General features: G+C 36.8%; 1 protein-coding gene across 1 annotated transcript in view; it reads right to left on the bottom strand.

Annotated features, from left to right (window-relative positions):
- Bod1l1 (biorientation of chromosomes in cell division 1 like 1) overlaps window positions 1-22,707 on the bottom strand; it is a 52,981-nt gene that overhangs the window by 1,428 nt on the left and 28,846 nt on the right. Inside the window, exons 11-25 of the mRNA XM_078021048.1 lie at window positions 22,016-22,080; window positions 20,302-20,368; window positions 19,116-19,159; window positions 17,799-17,859; window positions 16,062-16,108; window positions 15,356-15,428; window positions 14,219-14,298; window positions 10,807-10,891; window positions 10,376-10,449; window positions 9,312-9,387; window positions 9,183-9,217; window positions 8,123-8,168; window positions 4,775-4,824; window positions 4,576-4,660; window positions 4,028-4,181 (exon numbers count right to left, since the gene is read on the bottom strand). Of these exons, the coding sequence (XP_077877174.1) occupies window positions 4,028-4,181; window positions 4,576-4,660; window positions 4,775-4,824; window positions 8,123-8,168; window positions 9,183-9,217; window positions 9,312-9,387; window positions 10,376-10,449; window positions 10,807-10,891; window positions 14,219-14,298; window positions 15,356-15,428; window positions 16,062-16,108; window positions 17,799-17,859; window positions 19,116-19,159; window positions 20,302-20,368; window positions 22,016-22,080 (1,042 nt within the window). The remainder of the gene's footprint in view (window positions 1-4,027; window positions 4,182-4,575; window positions 4,661-4,774; window positions 4,825-8,122; window positions 8,169-9,182; window positions 9,218-9,311; window positions 9,388-10,375; window positions 10,450-10,806; window positions 10,892-14,218; window positions 14,299-15,355; window positions 15,429-16,061; window positions 16,109-17,798; window positions 17,860-19,115; window positions 19,160-20,301; window positions 20,369-22,015; window positions 22,081-22,707) is intronic.

Raw genomic sequence — 22,707 nt, forward strand, 5'->3', positions numbered from 1 at the left:
TCAAATAATTTGGGAGACCTTCAAAAAAAGGTTTTTAACTGGACTACCAAGAAGAGAAAAGCCCAGTGGAGTTTATATAAGAAAAAGAGCTTGAGATAACGGGACACACTAACTCAGAGTACTAGAGGAGTGTGGAAGCCTCTGGTTTCTGCTCTACCACCCCTAGGTGCTGACCTGGGCAGGCTGGCTTCCTTCTCTGCGCCTCACTTCTAGTTCTGAAACAAAGAAGTCAACTGCTACTCCTACCAATACATACCCTGCCCCAAATTGAAACAACTACCAAGAAGAGCAGGACTGAACCCAGGGTCTATCCTAGTGCAAAACCATGTTTCACAGTACAGCATTACAGAAATAGCTGGCAAAGGAAGAGCAGGATGATTGGAAGAATATGCTGACACTCACAGCATGTCCTCTAGTCTGCCATCAGAACTGTTAGGACTCCCATTATTCATGTTATTGTCCTTAGATGTATAAAATCCTTGTTGGCTCTCTGAATTTTCAGGAAAAGTTAACCAGAGTACAGTACACAAAATCTTTTATAATCAGCCTCTAATATTAACAAATGTTTTCTTTACATCTTCATGCTTTAACATGATTTTTTTTTTTTTTTAAATCATCTTCTACCTCCCATCTGATCAAATTCCGTGGCTAAGGTCCAGTTCAAAAGCCACTCCTCTGGGAAGCCTTCTGTATCACAGAACAAGCTGTGCCTTCCTAAGAAACCCCACGGTACTTTCTATCTTCATAGAGTATTTGCCATTATAATTGATCTGTGGTGTTTATTAAAATTTCACTTTACAGTCGGTATTGTAAAGCAGCACATTAGTAGAACATATTAGAAAATACCACTGATATTAAATCTATTTAGTTTTACTCAGGCAAACTTGCCTCAGCTTCTACAGCAGGAATGTTAGCACCAGATATACTGCAAAATATATTTTTATTGTGGGTTGTTGTCAAAAAAGCATTCAAGGGGCTGGGGCTATAGCTCAGTGGTAGAGCACTTGCCTAGCATGAGTGAGGCACTGGGTTTGATCCTCAGCACCACTTAAGAAGCAAATAAAAAAAGTTATAAAAAAAAGCATTCAAAGTCTTACATATATCTTTCCCAATAGATTAGATGTTTACCCAGGTTGGATGTTAAGATTTATTAATTTTTCTAACTCCAGTGCTTAGTGTAATGCTCCGAACACAAGGAATAAGCAACACATTTCTGCCAATGAATGAAAAGACTAGGAAAGCCAAAATTGCAGAATAGGGAGAACTGAAACTTTACTGGAATAAAAAACAGTTGCTTATAAACTTTAATATTGTCTCAGACAATATGGTTCTGGCATATTTCCTACCCATGCATAGAGAATAAGAAGCAGTGTTTGCTGATAACTACTTCAAACTGTGTCCAGGAAAGACAATGATCACATGTGATCAGAGAAGAGCTGTGAGTCAGACTGCATCTTCCTTCTGTGGGAGCTCAGTAGGTCACCCACACCCTTTCTTTCCACAGAGAGTGTGGTCTGTGACCAGTGGCACTGGTTACCTGGGAACCTGTTAGTCAGATAATCTTAGCCTACCCAAGACCTAGAGTATTGCAATCTGCATTTTCACCAGGTGATTCCTCTACAAATTCAATTTCAAGAAGTATGCACCCAGATCTTCCAGGGAATAATGAGAAAATCTGCTTTCCTTTGTAAGACACAGGGATAAGAGCATAAACATGTATTACAAGTATTCTATGAAGATCAAATTGTGGCAAGAGATATCAAAACATAGCAATACATTTGAACCATCTTTTGTTCTTAAATGCTATAGAGCACACAAAGTAAGATCTCAAGGAAGAAACAGCCCTGAGGGGGGAAACAATGCCATGTCAGCAACTGCCCAGTACTGACTGAAAGTGCAATAGGAAGGAGAGAAGAGAACAGGCTGAATCATGTGGGGAGGGCACTCTGCAGAAGAGGGACTTGAAGAAGGGGTTAGAACCTGCTTACTTGGGGGACCTACCTTATTAGCAGTGGGGACAAACCTGCCAAGGCACAAGCTAGGGCAAAGAGAGAGGACTTGGCACAACCTGTGAAGCTGGGAGATCAACCAGGCTGCAGTGGAAGGTGCACCTGGCAGGTGGCTCTGTCTGAAAGAAGATGCTTTGTCACCTCTTAATCTCTGCAAGGCTCTGGCTAAGCAAGATGTATGATGCTCCACCACACAGTGCGGATTTAACCAAGCACTCAGACCTGGGGCCACTTGGAGAAAACATGCCTTGCCTTTGGTGATGGTAGATGGGAATCCACAATAAGGCTTACAAGTGTAAAGGATGAGCCTGTGTAGCGTGGCCTGGTGGCAAAGCCACTGAAGACACCTTCTGTAGCCATCCTTATTCTTCTTGGAAACCAAGGATCCCCAAAGACAGTTATCTGGAGAGACAAAAATCTTAAAGCAACTTTGGAACAAAGCATTACTCTACCAAAAATAGTCTCAGGGCTTAAACATGACTTGAAGCATAAGCAGGGAATCACCTTCCTAATGGGGGAGGGTCACTATTTTGCTGGTAGGTAACTTCTCTTTTGATAATTTTTGGTGATTTCTAGGAGAAACTGTTTCTGGGCTGCCAAGTTTGGAGGTTGCTCGTGTAGATGGCTCCCTATGATGCTTTCTGAAACAGATTATGGAAACACTGGCAGCACTGAATACTCCCATCCTTGGGACTATCTAGAAAGGATGAGGCTCTTTGTGCACAGGAGAGTGGGGAGGCAAAAATGGGGATCAAAAGCAGAAAAACTGTTGGCTTTCCTGACCATCGCTATTAAGTAGACCTTGATGTCATCCAGGACCAACACTACTTGCATGGCTCTATCCTGGCTTTTACTGTGCATGATATTTTGTCATGACTTATTTTAAGACGAATCTGTGAAAAATAGAAAATATATTGGTTGATAAAACAGAGATACCAAAACAGCTCACTGGAGTAGAATAAGGGGCCTAGATTAATGAAAGCACAATTGAGAGGGCTAAGTGTTCAGGTCCCCAAAAGTCAACAGCATAAGAAAGAAATCAGATAATGGAAGATGAATCACCAATAAAAACTCTAAGAAAAAGAACTTGTTTGGTGGGGTATGGTTCAGTCTGAGGCAAGTAATTCGTATGTATACTGAAAAACAGAATCCACAAGATGGGACAATCCTCTTCTGAATTCACTAGACCCACTTGGTGTAGGACATTTGCTTTAAAGAGACTACAAGTGGAAAGAAGAAAACAGGGATAAGGAGGTTTAAAACAAGAAGACCTGGAAGTTACCCTTAAATACTTAAGAGAAAATACTACAAGGCCCCCAAAGAACCAGAACAGTAGAAGCTACCAGAATACCAGCTTCTACTGAACACAAGGAAGAGAATGCTAAGAAGGAAGCGACTTCCCCTGCCTGAAGTATGTGCAAGAAAAGGAACACCAAGAGCAGAGAACTGCTTAAACAGTGGTTCAGCCACCGATAGCCTAGGACTGGAGCACCATTGAGAGCCCATCCCACCTGATAATCTAAAATTATGAAGACGACGCCATAGCCTTGGATCCAATCAACTAATGCCAGGTAACCTAAGCCAAAGAGAAAAGAATCCACTTACAAACTACAAGTTCCTTAAGTACATTGGGAAGAACAGTGATAATCCAGGTGGTTTATCCAGATTATATAAGTTGAGTATGAGTTTTAAAGAATTACTTTTGGTGAGGGGTACTGGGGATTGAACCCAGAGAGGCATTACCATTGACTATATCCCCAGCCTCTTAAAAAACCATAAATAAATAATAAATATATATATAAATAAAGGGCTAGGGATATGGCTCAGCAGGGAAGCACTCTGGGTTTTAATCCCCAGGACCAAGAAAAAAAGGAATTGGGTTCTTCAAGAAGGTGCAGAATGGCAGAAGGGTGAGAACATGTGCCCTCTGCTGAAGATAAAATGAAAGAAAACTAAGAACTCTTTCTGGGTGGAGAAGCTGGTGAAAGAGCCTGGCAGCTCTTAGCTGCCCCCATCACCTCTGAGCCTCTGATCTCGTGGTAGATCTTGTGGTGGCTCCAGGGGGCTCATCCTCTTCCTCTTCTTCCTCTTCCTCATCAGACTCCTGATCTTTTTTGTCCTCAGTTGCTTCAGAAACTGATTTCTGGCGTTTTCTTTCTGGCTCTGAGAATTCTGTTAAGAGAGAAGGATAACACCTGGATTGTACAATTCCCAAAGACACTTCCAAAGGAGAGTCATGGAGTGTAGAAGTTAGGATATTGGGGACTTGGAGGCAAAAGAAGTGGTTTTCCACTTCCTTTTAGTCTTAGCACTTGCAATTCACAACTGTTTAACTTAATCTCAAACACATTTGGGATAGTTTACTTATGCAGCTCACAGCCAACATTCATGAAAAAAATCACATATTCTGAGAAAAGCATCTGGGATGTACCATTTCTGACATGGGATCAGAGCCATTTCACACATATTTACACAATATTAATACAAGCTGTACCCCACTGGATTTTCCTTGTTCAAGGAAAAACTCTTAAAAAAAGGTGATTCTGAAGTATAATTAGAGACATACCAGCATCATCTGACAGCGTGAGCGAACGCTTGGGCTTCCTTCCTCTCCGACGTGCACTTGCTACGGTTTTCTCATCACCATCGTCCTAGGAGTAATAAAATTAAAGTTGAAAGGATGGTCAACTGATCATTTAGTTTTTTAATTAAAAAATGATCATTTTTCCTAAAGGATGCATCTTGATAAGAAAACTAACACTTACATTGCTTATACCTCTTTCTTGTAGGTTAGCTGTTTCTTTATTGGATTCATCTTTAAAAAAAGGAAAATCTTTGCATTAGTATTTTATTACTAAAAATTAATTTTAATAGCCTAGTTATTATCTGTTAATGCACCAATGCTATTTAATGCACTGTTATACAATTTATCATTATTTTATATCAGTTAGACAAAGCATCAGAACACCTAGCAGAAAGCATGTCAGAATGTAAGTTAGGAAAGCAAAGTTTTCATTTCAGATTTGCAACCTATAGGTTGTGACTTTAGCCAATTATTTACAATTTATGAGCCTCAATGTTTTCATATGTAAGATTGGAGTTGGGTTAGACTATCTTTATGGTTCCTTACAGTAAACTCATATGCTCTGAACCCAGAAAGGCAGGAAAAAAAGGTGTGTAGGGAACCCCTAAGACACACCAGGAAATGCATGCAATCCAGGATCACATACAGGATAGGCGTTCCTTATCTGAAATGCTTGGAACTAGAAGTGTTTTCAGATTTCAGATTTTGGAATATTCGCATATACATAATGAGATATCTTGGGGATAGGACCCAAGTCTAAACATGAAATTCATTTATATTTCAAATATACCTTATACATACATATATCCAAAAAGTATAGAATTTCATGTTTTTTCAAATAGCATAATATAAAAATGACAACAGAGAACAAAAAGAAGCATTGCAATTTGAGGATGAATTCCTAAAAGAAATGCCATCTTAATGCACAAATTTCTCAAAATATAAATAACTGGGGAAGACAATTTTATTTGTGAAGGCCATATTGATAGACACAACGATTCTTGTGTGTGTGTTTTTATTTATTTATTTATTTTTTTTAAAGAGAGAGAGAGATGAGAGAGAGAGAGAGAGAGAGAGAGAGAGAGAGAGAGAGAGAGAGAATTTTTAAATATTTATTTATTTTAGTTCTCAGCGGACACAACATCTTTGTTGGTATGTGGTGCTGAGGATTGAACCTGGGCTGCACGCATGCCAGGCAAGCGTGCTACAGCTTGAGCCACATCCCCAGCCCCTGTGTGTGGGTTTTTAAAAGTGATAACATCAGGTGTATATAAGAAGCTAGCTGGCAGCTTTACTGATATTTCCTTAAGGTAAGTTTTCACACTCTTTCTCCTTATAAAGGTAATTTTATGCAGCATTTTTAGTGCACCTGTGTTTTGATTGTGACCTGTCACATGAAATTAGGTGTAGATTTGTCCACTTATAATGTCATGCCAGCACTTGAAAACTTTTGAATTTTGGAGCATTTTAGATTTCTGATTAAGGATGTTAAGCTTGTGCATCTTTTTTTTAAAAAAATGTTTATTCTTAAGATTTAGGTGGACACAATATCTTTATTTTACATTTATGTGGTGCTGAGGATGGAACCCAGTGACTCATGCACGCTCTACTACTGGGCCACAACTCCAGCCCCAAACCTGTGCATCTTTTAAATTTCAATGTAACTCTGTAAATTATAATCCTGATATAAAGTTTGGAAAAATAAAGCTTGTGTAATTTGATTTTCATAATTTGTTCAGAGTCATACAACTAATAAGCAGAGTGATAGTTGGAAAAGTTTAATATATCACAGCAATTAAAAAAGTTATGCATTACAAGCCTTTTTGTAGGTTGTGTATGCCTATTCATGATGCATTTGTTTTTGGTAGCTGTTATGATTTTCTGAGAATGTACTTTGGTAAGAAAAATGAAGATTAGCTCATGTACATGCTTTGAAGCTACAAATAAGGCATGTTTTTAGATGACAAAAACTCAAAGGTACTTAGTAGTTATGAAGACTGTATTAATTGCCTTTCTCTGCAAGTTCAATATATTATATTACAAAGAAGGGAAAAAGTTAATCTGATAACAAGACCAACAAAGAAGTCTGTTTTAATTTGGTCATTACTACCCAGATTCAGAAAACTACTGTCAAATAACAACCTCACAAAGCTTAAGTTGGAGTCTTTAAAGAACATTCAAGTTATGAAGATTTTTTGTATGGATTTAAAATATTATATTATTTATAAATTAAAATTGGTTAAAAACCAAGCATAGCTGGGTGTGGTGATACATGCTTGTTATTCCAGATACTCAGGAGGCTTAGGCAGGAGGATCACAAGTTTGAGGCCAGTATAGGAAATTTAATGAGACGATGTCTTGAAATAAAAAGAGCTGGGGATACAGGTCAGTGCTATTATGCTTGCCAAGCATACAGGAGGAAGAAATGAACCTTAACTTACCAAGAGACAAGAAAAATTGAAGTATTACACAAGCTCACACATAGTTGAATGTGGAAAAACATTTTATACAGGTATTATACTTTGCTTTATCTTGCTGATCAGAATACATACGTTCCTAAATTAGCTGATATAAAATAGCTGTCCCTCTCATCCTTTTTGCTTATGTCAATGCTTTAGAGCCCACCAGTGGCTCTTCTTGCATAAAAATACAAAATTTTAAACCATGAAATCAACGTATACTCATTTTAAAGAATCTGGAAAATGTATGCAGCAGTAAGGAATGTAAACAGTAAGGAATGCTCTCCTTATTCTACCGTGTGGAGCTAAAGATTGTCAAGATTTTGGAACATTTTTTCTTCTTGGAATGAGGGCAAAAATATTTCTAACATTTTTATCTCTTGTGTCCTGGGCTCTGGAAATTGAACAGGCTGCTTCAAAATTATGATTCCTCTGAGATCAGCAGGCTCTTGAGCTGAATGTGTGCCTTTCTGGTAACTGCCCAATCCCAGGCAGCTGATCTATTTCTTCCCTGTACAAATCCAACACATTTGGTAGGATCCTGCAGTACAGGCTCTTCCTGTGGATGCAGTGCCTCCAGTGTTTTGCCTTCAATTGCTTTTACCTTCCTCTAGGATGCCCTCCAGGGTTCTTAACACAGAAAGACTCAGATCAAAGAAATAGACCATAAGTATATTCTCTCATGCTATACGAACAATTGCTTTTTACTAAGCAGCCCACTCATTTTACTGATGAACAGAATGAAAGTCTAAAGCCTTTTCCAAAAGCCAGCCTTCCTGCTCACCAAGGGAAAAACATTTACTTAGGAAATCAGTTTGAAACTTTCTGTGAAAGAGGGGCTGGGATTGTGGCTCAGTGGTAGAGTGCTCTCCTAGCATGGGTGGGACCCGGGTTCGATTCTCAGGACCACATAAAAATAAAGACATTGTGTTGTGTGCATCTACACCTAAAAAAATAAAAAAATAAATAAAAATAAAAAAAAAAAGAGTTAAAAAAAATTTTCTGTGAAAGAACTGAAAGCATACCAATTCCTTGCAGCATACACAGAGCTAGGTGCTCCAGGTACATACCTGTTTGTATCACTTTCAGTTTGCTGCTAGGTGGAGATTGTTCTACCTAAGTTTAAATGAACAAAAAACCGAAACCAGGAGTTTATCACATAGAAAGGCAATCTATAATGGAAAGAAGATTTAAACTTCTACTTATTACACAGATAGAATGTTTGGGACCCATTTTCTGCAGCCAGATGCCCATGCTTCCAAACACAGTCTTGGCAACCAGTCCCTTCCCCAGCCACCCTGCTGCAAGCTGAAGAATGGGTACTGCATGCAACCACAGTGGCCACTGTGGTTAATATTTCCTAGAGTCAGCAATTCATTTTCCATGTTGGTAAATACATTCACATTGGTTCTCTGGTTTCTTTTCATCTTATTATAATTCTATGAGAAGTATTGCAGGTATCATTGCATCACTTTACAGCCAAGGAACTACATTTCCAGAGGGTCCCCTGACTGGTGTGAATCACAGGTCTGGTATGATAAGTGGTAAAGCTGAGCTGGGCATTCCAAGTGTTCATGTTAGGTCAGTGGCCATGTGTCCCAATAGTGTTGTCAATGAAGTGCATACAGTGAGATCTTGACACCATGATTTCAGTGTGCATACACTTCAGGGTCAAAGATAAAAAAAAAATTCAAAAAGATAAACTATTGCTGAGAATTCTTCTGCACTGGAACCAGTATACATTTTAGTATAAAAATAATTCCACAGAAAGCAGTAAGATGGCAAGACATGTCAGAGATCTTCATAAAAAGTTACCATCTCAAAATCATAAAACAGCAAATTTCTATATTTTAGCTAAGGGTAACCATAAGAAGTTAAGTTCCAATATATAATTTTCACATGACCAAAGTCTTTAGGGAGGAAGGAATGAAACCAAAGAACAGCTAATAAAACCCCATTTATCTGCTACTAGCCAAAACATTTAAATGGTTGCCCATGTTTAAGAAAATATTTTAAAGCTTTTCAAATACTTGAAAAAAAAAAAGTAGTTCAAAATACTAGATATTGAAGTGTGCCCATTCAAGGCCAAGAGCCTTGAAAAGTTTGTTTTTATGTTTTGTAGGTACTTACAGTGGCAATGCCAGTATCTGTTTTGGAGTCGTCTTCTAAAGAAAACAAAACAAAAACCAAAAATACCCATTTAACAGATGTGTTTAAGAATTCACCTGTGTATGAACTTAAAACACTCCAAATACCTACTTGTTTTTAATGCTGTTTCTACAGGGTATTTACGAGGTCTTCCTCTTTTCCTTTTAATAATTATTGGCTGATCTTCCTAAGGGAGAATTAAAACAAAACAAAACAGCAACAAAAGAACAATTTTATCCTCTATTATACAGTTTGTCTTCTCAACCTGAGACTTGCAGTTCCCTCCTAAGAGTGTTTAAATTTCAACTTTGTGACGTGAAAGAGATGTGTTGGGTGTAGTGTTTATTTCTCTCACTGTAATTCCCTCACTGGATTCTGATAACTGCCTTGGGATCCAGAGAGAGGTGAGGATGTTGAGAGGATGAGGTAATGGAGATAAGTGCTGGTGTCACCTCTTACTTCTGTAAAAACTATATAAATCCCATTTGAATTGTGGTTTAGTTCAAGTTACTTGTGAACAAATTTTATTTCATATAAAAAAGAAAGGGGTCCACTGAATTTCTTATATGAAAGTATGAAAAAACAAAAGGAACCATTAAAAATGAGCAAAGTCAGCAATGGTTATCTAGACCTGGCTAGTGTACAGACTGTGTCCTGGGCTTAAGGAGTTCCGTCTCATAGGCTCCCTGAAACCTGATGGGCCTATATAGAAGATAGGGCTGATGTGGTCTGTCTGCTCCTGTATCCTCCCAGGACACTGCCTCATGAAACTGGGTCCCCCTTGGCCCACCCTGATGCTGTTCCCATTTCCACCTGGCTGGATTCCATGGATTTGGAAACCTCCTGCTGCTGCCCTGTTCTGGTACCTGGCCTGGTAGTGCTAAGCTTCAGGGCCAGAAACTTTTCATTGCCACTGATGTAGTGCTGGACTGACCCTATCTGACCATGACAAAAGTAGGTCTTACAAAAATGTTCCGATGAAACAAAGATGAACAAAATTAATCATAATGACACTGATAAAATGCATGCTATGTAATGGTGTCTCACTGCACTAAAAAAGTAAAGCTCTTTCAAAAATACTTAGGAAAAACCCTTGATAACACTATTCTGCACATTCAATCTGGTTTTAGTACTTAAACAATTCTGAGCAAATAAACATGAAAAGCATTTCTCACCTCCTGTGACTTGATGCTATCATCTTCATTCTGCTCTGTCTTTTCACTAGTAGCCTCACTGCTGCTAAGTTCATCTGCAGAAAAGGCAGGGCTCAGTACAAGAGTCAGCCTTTACCAATGCCCACAGGGGTATTCACCCAGGGGACCTGCACTGTTGTGGCTACATGCACACACACTTCATTTACATGCTTCCACTATCAAAATCAATAAGCCTGAGTTTGGTTAAGAGCAAAGCATCACACTTCGAGTAGAGCAGGATCAATTTAAAAAAATAATTCCCAACCTTATTAACCTTAAGCATGAGGTACGGTATTACACAGAGAAAGCAAATGAGCAAAATAGACATTTTGAGGGGCAAAGCTCAGTGAGAAGATGCCGGTTGCTTTGGAGTCTTAATTTCTTAATTTATCCCAGTATATGTTATAACTCACCTTTTTCTTCCACGGCCCTTGACGCACTGCTGTTTGTCTTGAAACTTGTTCTGGATAATTCCTCCAAGTCTCCAGAGTTTTCTTCCTATAGAGAAGTTAAACAAGAGGATTCATCTTCAAACAACTCTGCCTCCACTCACCCTCTCCAAAGTTTTCCTTTCTATTTCAAAAATAATTTCCTTGATGTTTTTTAGGACAATTAGTTGGAAAATGGCTTTTAAAAAGCAACTATTATTGATGCTAGTGAGATTATTAAAAAAGAAATAGATTCTGAAGGCAGAAAAGCATGAGATCAGGCTCAACCATAAAATAGCAAGGTTGTACTTCTTTTCCCCTGCAGAATGGAAAATGCTGTTCTCTTTCCTTTGAGAGAAACTACAAAGAAAGAACACAAAGAAATTGGCAACAGCTTTTTTTCTTTGTGAAGTGGTGGAGGAAAGGATTGTGGGGAAGGGACAAATTGTAAGGTGCCAGAGGGATTTCTGAGTATTTCAAGGTGCTAACGTAGAACAGTGATATCTCAATGATTAAATGATATACCCTTAACCACAAAAGGTTTTGAGCATGAAATACCAAAGTGTTTCATTCAAATAAAACAAATATAGTATGCAAACAAAACTATATAAAGTAGGATGAGATCAGGATAAATTTAAAAACTAAAGCCTTTATTTTATTTAATAGTCCTTACAAATAATTATAAATCCTCATTTCTATTTATTATTATTATTATTATTATTATTATTATTATTATTTACTTTTGGGACTCAAACTCAGGGCCTCACACATACCAGGCAAAGACTCTACCCTTGAGGTTTGCCCCTGGCCCTCAATTACTTTTAATATTACTTATTTTTGAAGAGGTTCTCCTGATTAAAAATACCAAAGGATCTACAAAGAAATGCCCTCACCTGACACTTCCCTTCAGAGATTTTCAATGTCACTGGGTTTTGATTTAGCCAGCATTTGAAGGGGTATAAATATGAAAGCAAATACATCCATTTAACATCCACATTTCACACACTTTTCCTTAAACATTTTAATTTTTTTTGCCTATTTCATGCTGGTTCTTTGTACCTAGTATTGACGATGACAAAGAGTTTCTGTTATTTCCTAGTAACACTAAGTGTCAGTTCAGCCATTTCTCTTATGTATTTGTACCTGCATTATAAATGTTATTTTTGTCTTATGGTTTGTCTTGCAGAAATCTTCATTCTGTGTCTACTTTGGAATGGTCGGTTCAATTAAAACTATTTTTTTTTTAAGGTGGACACAATATCTTTTTTTTAATGTGGTGCTGAGGATAGAACCAAGTGTTGCATGCATGCTAGGTGAGCACTCTACCACTGAGACACAATCTCAGCCCCTCAATTAAAACTAATTTAACAGACTCTGCAAATTCCTTCAACTGAGCATCTGTAAACTATTCAAACATAAATTGTTGAAAGTGAATAAAGAACTGAAGAAATAATTCTCAAGTCCTCTGTATTATGGAGCTCCCACTTTCCTTATGGTACCTTGAAAATACTACATTGCCAGGACCAAGACATGCAATTATGGTGCATGACTGACATGTAATATCAGAGATAATGCTGCTGCCAGTGAGGACATCAGGTCCAATCTGTACAATAAATATTATTAGAGATTTGTTTGTTTTTGAATAAAAAGCTGATATAAATAGTGGTTCTACCATTTTATCACACACCTCAATGGTTCATTCTATACCCTCCTTGGAAGGATATGGTTTAGAGAAAGGAATATCAGTCCCTAGGGAAAGCCAGAACTTTACTATTTACACTAAATGTGATATGAAATAAATGCTATTACAGACAGAAAATTATTTTCTCTGATCTTATAAACACTGACTAAGGCACATTATGATTTTCAGTCTAGAATTTCTTTAAGCAAGAGAGCAGGGATGGGGAAGAGTGAGTTTGTGAGCTGGGGATATAGATCAGTTGGTAGAGTGCTTGCCTCACATGCACAAAACCCTGGGTTCAAAAAAAAAAAAAAAGTGAGTTTGTATGTTGGGGGTTGGAGCAAGCAGGAATTTGGGGGATTCCTGCTTTCAGTGTAGCAAGAACACCTACAGTATTTTTATGTCCTGGGTTGAAGAAGTTCTGCCCAGAAATTTTCAAACCACTGAATGAACTGCATTTCAGTCCTTAAGGTGGTCCTTTTAAGACCCAGCCTCTGGCCCCTTAGGCATATAATCAGATCCCGAGGACATGCAAACAACTCACTTTTATTCCTTATTATGACTTCTCCAATGCCTACATTTTTTTCACATACTCAATTTCAGTCTTCTTTTAGTCTTGGCATACACATTTTAGAGTAATGATGCTATTCCTTTTATAAAGAGATACATTCTGATTATGTGAAAAGCTATAACAGGAATGATAAAATCACTCCCAACCTAGTATATAAAAATTACTATTAACACTAAATGTGATATGAAATAAATGCTATTACAGACAGCTTTCCATGTAAGAAAACATTCTAATACTGAAAATATTATCTGTGTACACAATTTTTGATGAGACAAGCTGACTTATTTTGTTTAAATTTAAAATTAAAAAACATACATGAAACTGAAGGAAAAATAAAGAGATACCCTTTCAATCTGCATCTCTTCAAATTTAGAAGTATTATCTCACAATTCCTGTTCTGGAAAGGGTAGTAAGGAATGGATTAAAAGTTGTTTATTCCTTTGACTATAATTCACCAGGATTTATGAGAATAGGCCATTTTCCTTTTTTAGTTGGTAAGTATTTAATAGTGATCTGACTTAAATACTTTTACAACAAGGTGGAAGAAAATAGAGAAAGAGAGAGGAAAGAGAGGAGGAGATGGAGCTAGTCTGAATACACAATATAAAGTTTCAGAGTAACAAGTCTCAGAAATGGAAAAATACCCTAAATAAAGATATTGTGTCTAGCAGGAAGAGGGGAAATCTGGGCAGGAGCAGAAATAAAAGTTTGTGAACTTCTCTTGAGTCATAAGAGAAAAACAGGACCCTAGGAAAAGGCGGTACGGAAGCTGGCCTTGGGGAAATCCCTATATTTTAGGGGCAGGAGATAAGCAAAGGGAAGGTATAATATTAACATTTAAAGTAATACACATCACTGTATTTCAATATTTTGGTACATCTGCAATGAAAGCACCTGGAAGCCTTAAGAAATCAATAATATTACTGAGCAAAACCCCAAACAACCATTATTCTGAACTGTGACATTAACATAATCTTGCAATTTAAGAATTATAAAGTATAACATCTGCTCTTTTTTTTGTGGGGGATTATTGTTAGGTATACATAAAGTAAAATGGATGCAAGAATGAAACAATACTACCATAAGTATTCACAGTGATGTAATTAGGCTATCCCTAACTTAAAATTAATATGTAGAAAAAATACCTTTGTGTCTTGTGGTTCCGCTCCAGAGCACTGTCTCTGTGCTGTTTCTATTCTGGAATCCAGGACATCTGAATTATCATCTGTAAATCAGTTTAGACAGAATCACAAAGGAATAAAAGCTAAATGAAAAATGACATGCACAGTTCTATTTTAAGTCAGTTCGAAAGTTCTTTTTTAGGCTTGGGACACAATGAAGTCAAAAATTATTCTGAATGTATTTACAATGTCATGTGATTTCAGCATCAAGCACTGGCCTTTGGCCCTGGCAAAGTAAAAAAAAATTAAAAATAAATAAATAAATAAATAAAGCATAACATAAAAAATTCCTAAATGCTCACAAGGTATCAACAAAGCAGCAGTTCTATGGAGAGGGTTAAGTGCACACACAGTTCCCAGAGATACCTTAACTTTAATTTCCTGGATGAGTTACCACCTAAGAGGCACAGCTTAGTGGTTGGGCTCTGGAATTGGATTTGGTTGGTAGAAGTAAAGTTAGATTCTCAGAACCTTAATTTCTTCTTTATTAAACGGCAACAATACCTAACTCACTGAATTACTATGAAAAATGGGAAATGTACAGATAGTACCTGAATATAATATGAACTGAATAAATCACTATAAAATAGCTAAAAAAGCACTTAATTATCATTTTTTCTTATAGTCACTGAATAAGTATTTATTGAATTTCTACTTTGTGGCAGGTATTTGAGTAGAAAGGTCCCTATACTGGCCAATAAAGTTAGTCACATGTAGCTACTAAAATTTAAAATTAAAAATTCATTCTTTTATTCACACTGATCACAATGATGTGCTGAACAGCTACATGTGACTAGTAGCTCCTATACTGACAAAGTAAGCATGGAACATTTCCGTCACTGCAGGAAGTTCCAGCTGATGGCACTGTTATGGACATAAAAAAATCAACAGTTTGAAGCAGAGGAGCTAAAGTGCTTCACCAGCCTGTAGAGATCCTGGCAGTGTAAAGACACCATTAGCCTCCAGAGTTGTGAAGTAAATAGCTGATACCCTCAAGGATTCTGTTATTGGCTTACTCTTTTGAATGCCAAATAATGTGATTTTTTTAAAGATGTCCAAAAGAGGAATATATATATATATATGTATATATATTCTAAATACCCAGTTCATCTTCTGAGGAAGCATAATGCTTCTTTCTTTTTCTTTTAGGAATATGCCTTTCTTCCTCTTCGACCTGGAATTAAGAATGATTATATTAAAGGCAATAGCATCTTGACCAAATCAACTGACATGGGGACATATAATATTACCTTTCTATCCTTTGGAATAAATTTCTATATTAATATTAAGAAAAGAACCTCAAATAACATTTTTGGCATCTAGACTTGAATTACACTAATTTTCTAATCTTCAGTCTTTCTGGTTTTGAATGTAAATCCATATAGAACATTCAAATATGGCTGTGGTAACATACTACAGTTCAACAATTCTAAAATAAATTTTTAAAATTTTCTTATTTTATCATTTATGAAGATAAGCTATCTCTTACATCAATGGCAGATCATAATTTAATTGACAGTTTTCCTACTTTCTTAGTGGCCCATTAAAAATGGGCTTCTTGTGGTTGATGAAAGACAGCATATGAAGACAGATTTTGACTATATAACATGGATGTGTCCAAATAATCCTGAGACCTGTGAAATTACCTAAACATTTTAACAGCACACAGATACAAGTGATATGCCGAACTTGTATTACATCCATTTAATATTATAAATAATTAAAACCTTTCTAACACTTTTCTTCGTGTACAGATAAAATATTACATTTAAAACATGAGATGCTTGAGTTTATTATGAAAACATACCTCTTTAGAGTTTGCTTCTGTGTTATCTTTCCCACCACTGGATATCCCTAAGTGATAAATATAACAATGAAGAAAATATGTTAAATTCTTATATATTTTTCACTCTAACACTTATTTTAGGGGTATATGTGGGGGATAGGGTGGGGAAAAAACTGACTTGGAAATTTTACAGAGTAACAGTAATGTTATGTAGCACTGCTATAGTTCACATATAATTTTTGATGCTGTCAGGTAAGTTCCAGTTTCTGCCATTGTTAGACATCAGTAAACTGGGCTCAAGGAGGGAAGTAACATGTCCAGGGTCACAACACTGAATTTTAACATAGTCAATGTCAAGGCCTTTTCCTTTCAGTTTGTGTTGCAGCAGCATAATATCAATACACAACCTGGACTCAATTTAACATACTCAGTACACTAGAGAGCTGCCTATAAGAGAATAGTACCATGCTAGAGACAGAGGTGCACTGCATATATTCTGGGGATCAGGCCCAACAGTAAGCAAAGCAGCACTCTCTGTATTTAAAAAAATAACAGAGAAACTAAATGCTACCAGCAAAAGAAGCAATAAATAACAATGGCATATGCTGCCCACAATGGAATAGTAACTAGCAATTAAAATAACTAGTGTTACACAAGTAAACAGGAAAAAAATCTCAGAACATATTGCCAAATGAGTAAATAACATGGAGATGGTTTATATAATATGTTACCATTCAACTAAACAAGGCAACATATGCTGCATATTGTTTATGAAACTAGAAATTCTTTAAATGCAAATAGTGCTTCCTGTTAGAGTGGGATAACAGGGAAAGACACTGTAACTGGGAAGGGGTGGTAAGGGGATTTTACTACATTTGTAACATTTTTAAGAGATGTGGAAATCAAATATGCTAAATGTTAACATTGATTAAACTAGGCTCTGGACATAAAGGTGCTTATAACTATCACTGCATTATTTTTGTTTTAAATGATATGCTATAAAATTTGTGTATGATGAACAGACCCTTCCTTGTTCCCCATTCTCAGAATGGAGAACCAATAAAATCCTATCTTGTGGTTGAGAAGAAAATGATCTCTCTGGAGTTGGGGCCTCTACACATTATCTACAATGAGACCTCTGGGAGAAGATCCACATAAATGTGATGTCCTTGATCGGCTACTACATTTGAGACTACCTGTTAGAAGTTAAGTTAACAAATGTTCTGTTGATTATATAGCACAAAACTTCTAGATTTCTATGGTACAACCAGAGGGGACTATGCATTTTGTACCTTGAGTCCATTGTGAGATTACTGGCAAAATTCAAGTAGCTATTTAAGGCAAGATACCACACTTCTAAGCTGTGTGGCTTTGAACAAGTCAACAAGCCTTAGTTTACTCAATGATATATGCAATGCTTAACATTCACTTCAAATGATTATAAATTTCAGTGAGAAAATTAGTGAAGTAACTATTACAGAGCCTGTCACATAGAAGGCTCTCAAAAACTGGTAAATATAATTAATTTGAAAATGACTATGATAAGCTGGATATAATGGCATATGTCTATAATCACAACTACAGGAGGCAGAGGCAGGAGGATTTTTAAGTTTGAGGTCAGCTTGGGCAATTCAACAAGACCCTCCCCCCCCCCCAAAAAAAAAAAGGAGGGCCAGATATGTAGCTCAGTGGGTTCAATCCTTAGTACTCAGGGTAAGGGAGGGGTTGGGATGACAACTGTGAAATTTATGAACCCACCTGCTTTTATGTAGGATTCATTTTGAACTTCTTCATTTGCTCTTGATCCTGAATTTTCAACCTAAATATACAATATAAATGGTTATTTATGGATAGTCTCAGTAAAAGCTTAAAAACAAGAAAAAAAAAAAAAGGTGGGTGTGGGGGATATTTAAATAATCTGGCTGTTTGTGCAAACAACAAAAGGAACTGGAGTACATGTTCTTTTTAATTTATTCCTAAACTGTTTCAATTTAAAAGCTCTCATCTCTCAGTGTGTATTCTCCTATCCTTAAAATGGCTTTGGCAAAAGAGTAAAAAATAAAACATTTTCTGAATTCCCTTCTCTTCCAAAGAACTCTCAAGGTATTCTTTTTTTCTTTATTTAAAAACTCTGAAGGATTTTGTCATAATTATTTGTCTAGGTAAATCATGCCAATATCACTTTATTTATTTTAAACTGAGAGGAAGGTCTCAAAATATCCTACAATATTCCAAGTTGTAGCTACAGAACTTTGTGCCTGTGTAGAAGTTTTGCTCACTTGGGGACAGGATGGTTGCTAGGTCATGGGGGATGGACAACACAGGAGGGAGCACACACTGGCGAGTTCTGTGGGTTTCAGCCTTATTTAGAATCTCTAACTCTTGGAGGGCAAACCTAAAGTGTGCTAAGTGGGGCTTTTTTGTCTGCCCTTCCTTTCCTTTTCAGCACACTGCGTCTGAATGATGTTCAGTCACAGAACAGGAACATGTTATGATCCTATGAGGACTGACGGTAAGTAAAGCTCTCCCAGCTCCTCTAAGAGTCTTGGGAAGAAGGTGGCTATCAACAATTTACTAGTGTTTTAGAAAATGCTCACCTCTGGAATGATAATAAGGTTTTCTATAAATATGTTAAGGCAAAAAATGAAAACAACAAATAACACTCTTTTAAGAATGAAAGGGGATTATGAGCCACATCTGGGAAAAAATATGTATATATGGCAATTATGGTTTAGTACCTTCAGACAAGCTTTCTAAAATCATAAAGTGAACTTTAATTCTCAAACTAGAAACTGTTTGTCTATAGCACCAGGATGAATTAAGACATCGAGATACAATTTTCATTCCACTATAATTTTAAAAACAAGTAAGTTCAGATTTCTTTATCAGTGGCTATAGGTGAACAGGGAAAAGAAAGTAAAAAGCAGCTGTCAGTAGGTTGAACTTTAGTGGTAAGCATGTTACCAAATGGCCTCCTAAGTCCTCAAAAAATGCACAGACAACCCCTCCACTTGGTATCTGTTCCTCACTCTCAAACAAAATGGAATAACTACCACCATTAAAATCAAAACTTACATTTAGGGATTCATTCATCAATGTAGGCTCCTTCGGTAGTTCAGCTGTTCAAAACCAAAAATGAGACATAAGAAAAATAGTTTCTGAATTACAGAGAAACAAATTTAAAGATTTTCAGGGTAATTAAGATCGTAAAATGGCCTTCATGAATTATAAAACTTTGATAAATTATTTTCTAGTACTAGAAAAACAATGGAAATTAATGTTGCCTGCCTTTTTGTAATGATGGCAATGGTCCTTTAAGTCACTACAGTGATTTAACTATCTTGGTGATCTGAAACTTAGGAAAAAGGTGGAGACTTAATGCAACTGTTAAGCTGCAGAATAACACTGCTTCATTTAAAAATAATGGCATCAAATGACAAGTTAGATCCTATCCCTTCAAATGGCAATGGTCTGTTTATATTTGGAGATTTGAAGTATAAGGTCTGCTGTTTCTACTCAACAATGACAGAACACACATTTTTCTTTTAAACAACTTCCTTTTACGTAAATACATCTCTTATTGAATTGTAACTAAACACAGAAAAGCAGTCAGAAATATAACTGTGGGAACAAAGGATTTCAGAATTCAAAAATGTTATCTTCTCGATGATTAATAAGAGATGTTAATTATCTGAACTATGAAACACCTATATACATTTTAACTAATGTGTCTGTCCAAATTTTGGATTAGACATCTTCAGCATTAATGGTATACCAAGTCTTCAAGTGGTCTTCCAGGACTGACTGATGTCACCATTATTTGGAGACATGAGATATAAGCAATTACTTTAAATAAAACTGATTGATATCTAAAGAAAAACAAAAGCATATATTAAAAGTGAAACAGTAAGACCTGGTGTGATGGCACATGCCTATACAACCAGGTACTCAGGAGGAAGAGGAAGTAGAATCAACAAGTTTAAAGCCAGCTTTGGCAGCTTAGCAAGATCCTATCTCAAAATGAAAAATAAAAAGGGTTAGGGATATGCCTTAGTGGTAAAGCACCACTGGTTCAAGTCCCAGTAACGAAGCAGGGGGTAGGGGAGTAAAGATTCCCTCTAGACTGTTTTAAAAAATGATAAGCAAATTCACATGGCCTGTCACAGTTTTACTATAAATCAGCTATTGATTTTAAGATGCAATGAAAGTAAAAACATATGTAAGGAAAAGTCAATATGAACAACTGCTAAAAGGAGCTTACCCCCACACACAGTTCCTGGTGGTGCCAGAATGTCCTGATGTTTCTTTTTCCCTGAAGGCACAAATGTCTAAAAAATCCAAAGCACCATAAAAATAAGTTAACTGAGGTTTTTACAACAAGGAGGTAAAACTTGCCTCAAGTGAATTAGATAAAAAACAAAAAACAAAAACAAAACAAAACAAAACAAAAAAAAAAAACAAACAAAACCCCAGAATCTTTAAACAATATAAAAACCCACTTTCAAGTTCATATAAAACTGAAAAATGAATATATCAGCCTTTACAAACAAAGCAAGAAAGAAAAATCAATCTAATCTCATTTTTCACCCATCGATGGTTTTCCTACTGCTTTAAAAGTAAAACTCCAACTTAGCACAACACTCAGCCTTCCTGATCAGGTTTATACCTCTCCAAAGCTCACCCCAAGCCACTGAGAGCCTGGGAGGCCACAGGCTCCCCCTCTGAATCTAGAACATAAACTCCCTTTGCCTGGAAGGCTCTTCCTTTGCTTTCTCTTATGGTGAGCATCTATTATACTCTCAGAGTTCCCACTCAAATGTCCTCTTGTAAGCCCTTCTGTCTCTGGCCCACTGTTTCTTTTGGGTAGGTTATGTTCCCTCTGCCCTGGTAACCCCTACATTCACTGTTATCTTGTCATAGAGTTGGAGGGTGCCACAGAATCAGACTGGAATGGGGCATGGAGACTAAATTGTATAAGGTATCCAGGCCACAATTAGGGAAAAAAAGAAAAAAGATTTTATTCTAAGTGTGATGTGAAGCCACTGGATTTTAAGCAGAGTAACGATATAATTTAATTTTTTGTTTTTTCTTTTCTTTTTTGGTATCAGGGATTGTACTTGAGGCATTCAACCACTAAGCCACATCCCCAGCCCTATTCTGTATTTTATAATTAGGGGCAGGGTCTCACTGAGTTGCTTAGTACTTTGCTTTTGCTGAGGCTGGTTTTGAACTCGCAATCCACCTGTCTCAGCCTCCCAAGCTGCTGAGATTATAGGCATGTGCCACGGCACCCGACTAATTTGTTTTTTAAGACAACCTACATTGCAGGAAATAGTGATGTACACCTTTAATCCCAGCTACTCAGGAGGCTGAGGCAGGAAGATCTCAAGGTTGAGACTAGCCCTGGCAACGTGGGAGACCTTGTCTCAAAATAAAAAATAAAAAGGGCTAGGGTGTAGCTCAGTTGTAGAGCACCCTGGGTTCAAATCCCAGTAGCTAACTCTTTAAGTTTTAAATTTGGGTCTGCATGAATTACAGACTGGAGGAGGGGCTAGAGTAGAAGCATAATGAGTGGCTACTGAGGCAGTGGCTCAGATGAAGGCAATAGCTATAGAAATAAAAATAGATGGTTCATGTTCTATTTGGAAATGGAACTTGTAAGAATTGACAATGGAGTAAAGGTGGTCGACAGAGAGAAACTGAAACTGACTCCTTCCTGGGTTTCAAGCTTGAGAAAATGGACTTAATGATGGTAATATTTATTGAGATTCTTAGCCATCCTTCCCCATAGGATATGGCAATAATGGTACTCAGTGTCAGAAATACAGGAAGAATAGGAGCAATATGCTGCTTAGACATGTATATATTTGATATGTATGTGTATATATACACATGTATACACACACATGGATGAATATATGACGAAATGGCACATAACCACTAACAGCTCAAGATAATCAAATTATCAGCCATACCTCAGTTTTCAAGTTGGTTGCCAGTTCTGATCCTCCCAAAACTTTTGGTGGAGACTCTTCATTATCTAATGAAATCCAAACCATTAAAATAATTTAAGAATTTGATTGCAAAATACATTCTAAATAAAAAACAAACAACAATGTTATCTGGCAGACCTTCCTTTGCTGGTTTATTTTATAGTAAGTACAAAGCAATAGAAAAGAATATGTTGAATGAAAAGGATCTGGATGAAAGGCAGGGTCATTTATTCATTTTAAGGTAGTAAAGCTTTCCTGCTTGTATGGTAAGATGGCTGCTCAGAAAAAATGAAAAATATTATTTGTGGAGACATCTCATTTCCAAGTACTTTTATGCAGTCATCTTTATTGTTTGTTCTACACACACACAGACACACACACGTTATAAACTACTCAATAAAGAAGGTAGGATTTATGAATAGATTCACTTTACTTGTATCATGCTGACACAGCAAAACTGATGGTAAAGTTAAAAAACTGAGCGGATTAAGGGGGAGACAGAGACAGGATGGTAAAAGGGAGAAACTGTGAGATAAAACTTACTAAATTTTGATATGTCCATATATGAATATACCACAGTGAATTCCACTTTTATGTTTATCTATAAAGCACCAATTAAAAAACAAAAAACAAAGACCAGTGGAATAGAGGAAGGGGAACGAGAAGAGCGGAGA

This window comes from Ictidomys tridecemlineatus, chromosome 9 (assembly GCF_052094955.1).
Source record: "Ictidomys tridecemlineatus isolate mIctTri1 chromosome 9, mIctTri1.hap1, whole genome shotgun sequence".
In the NCBI taxonomy this organism is placed as follows: Eukaryota; Metazoa; Chordata; class Mammalia; order Rodentia; family Sciuridae; genus Ictidomys; species Ictidomys tridecemlineatus.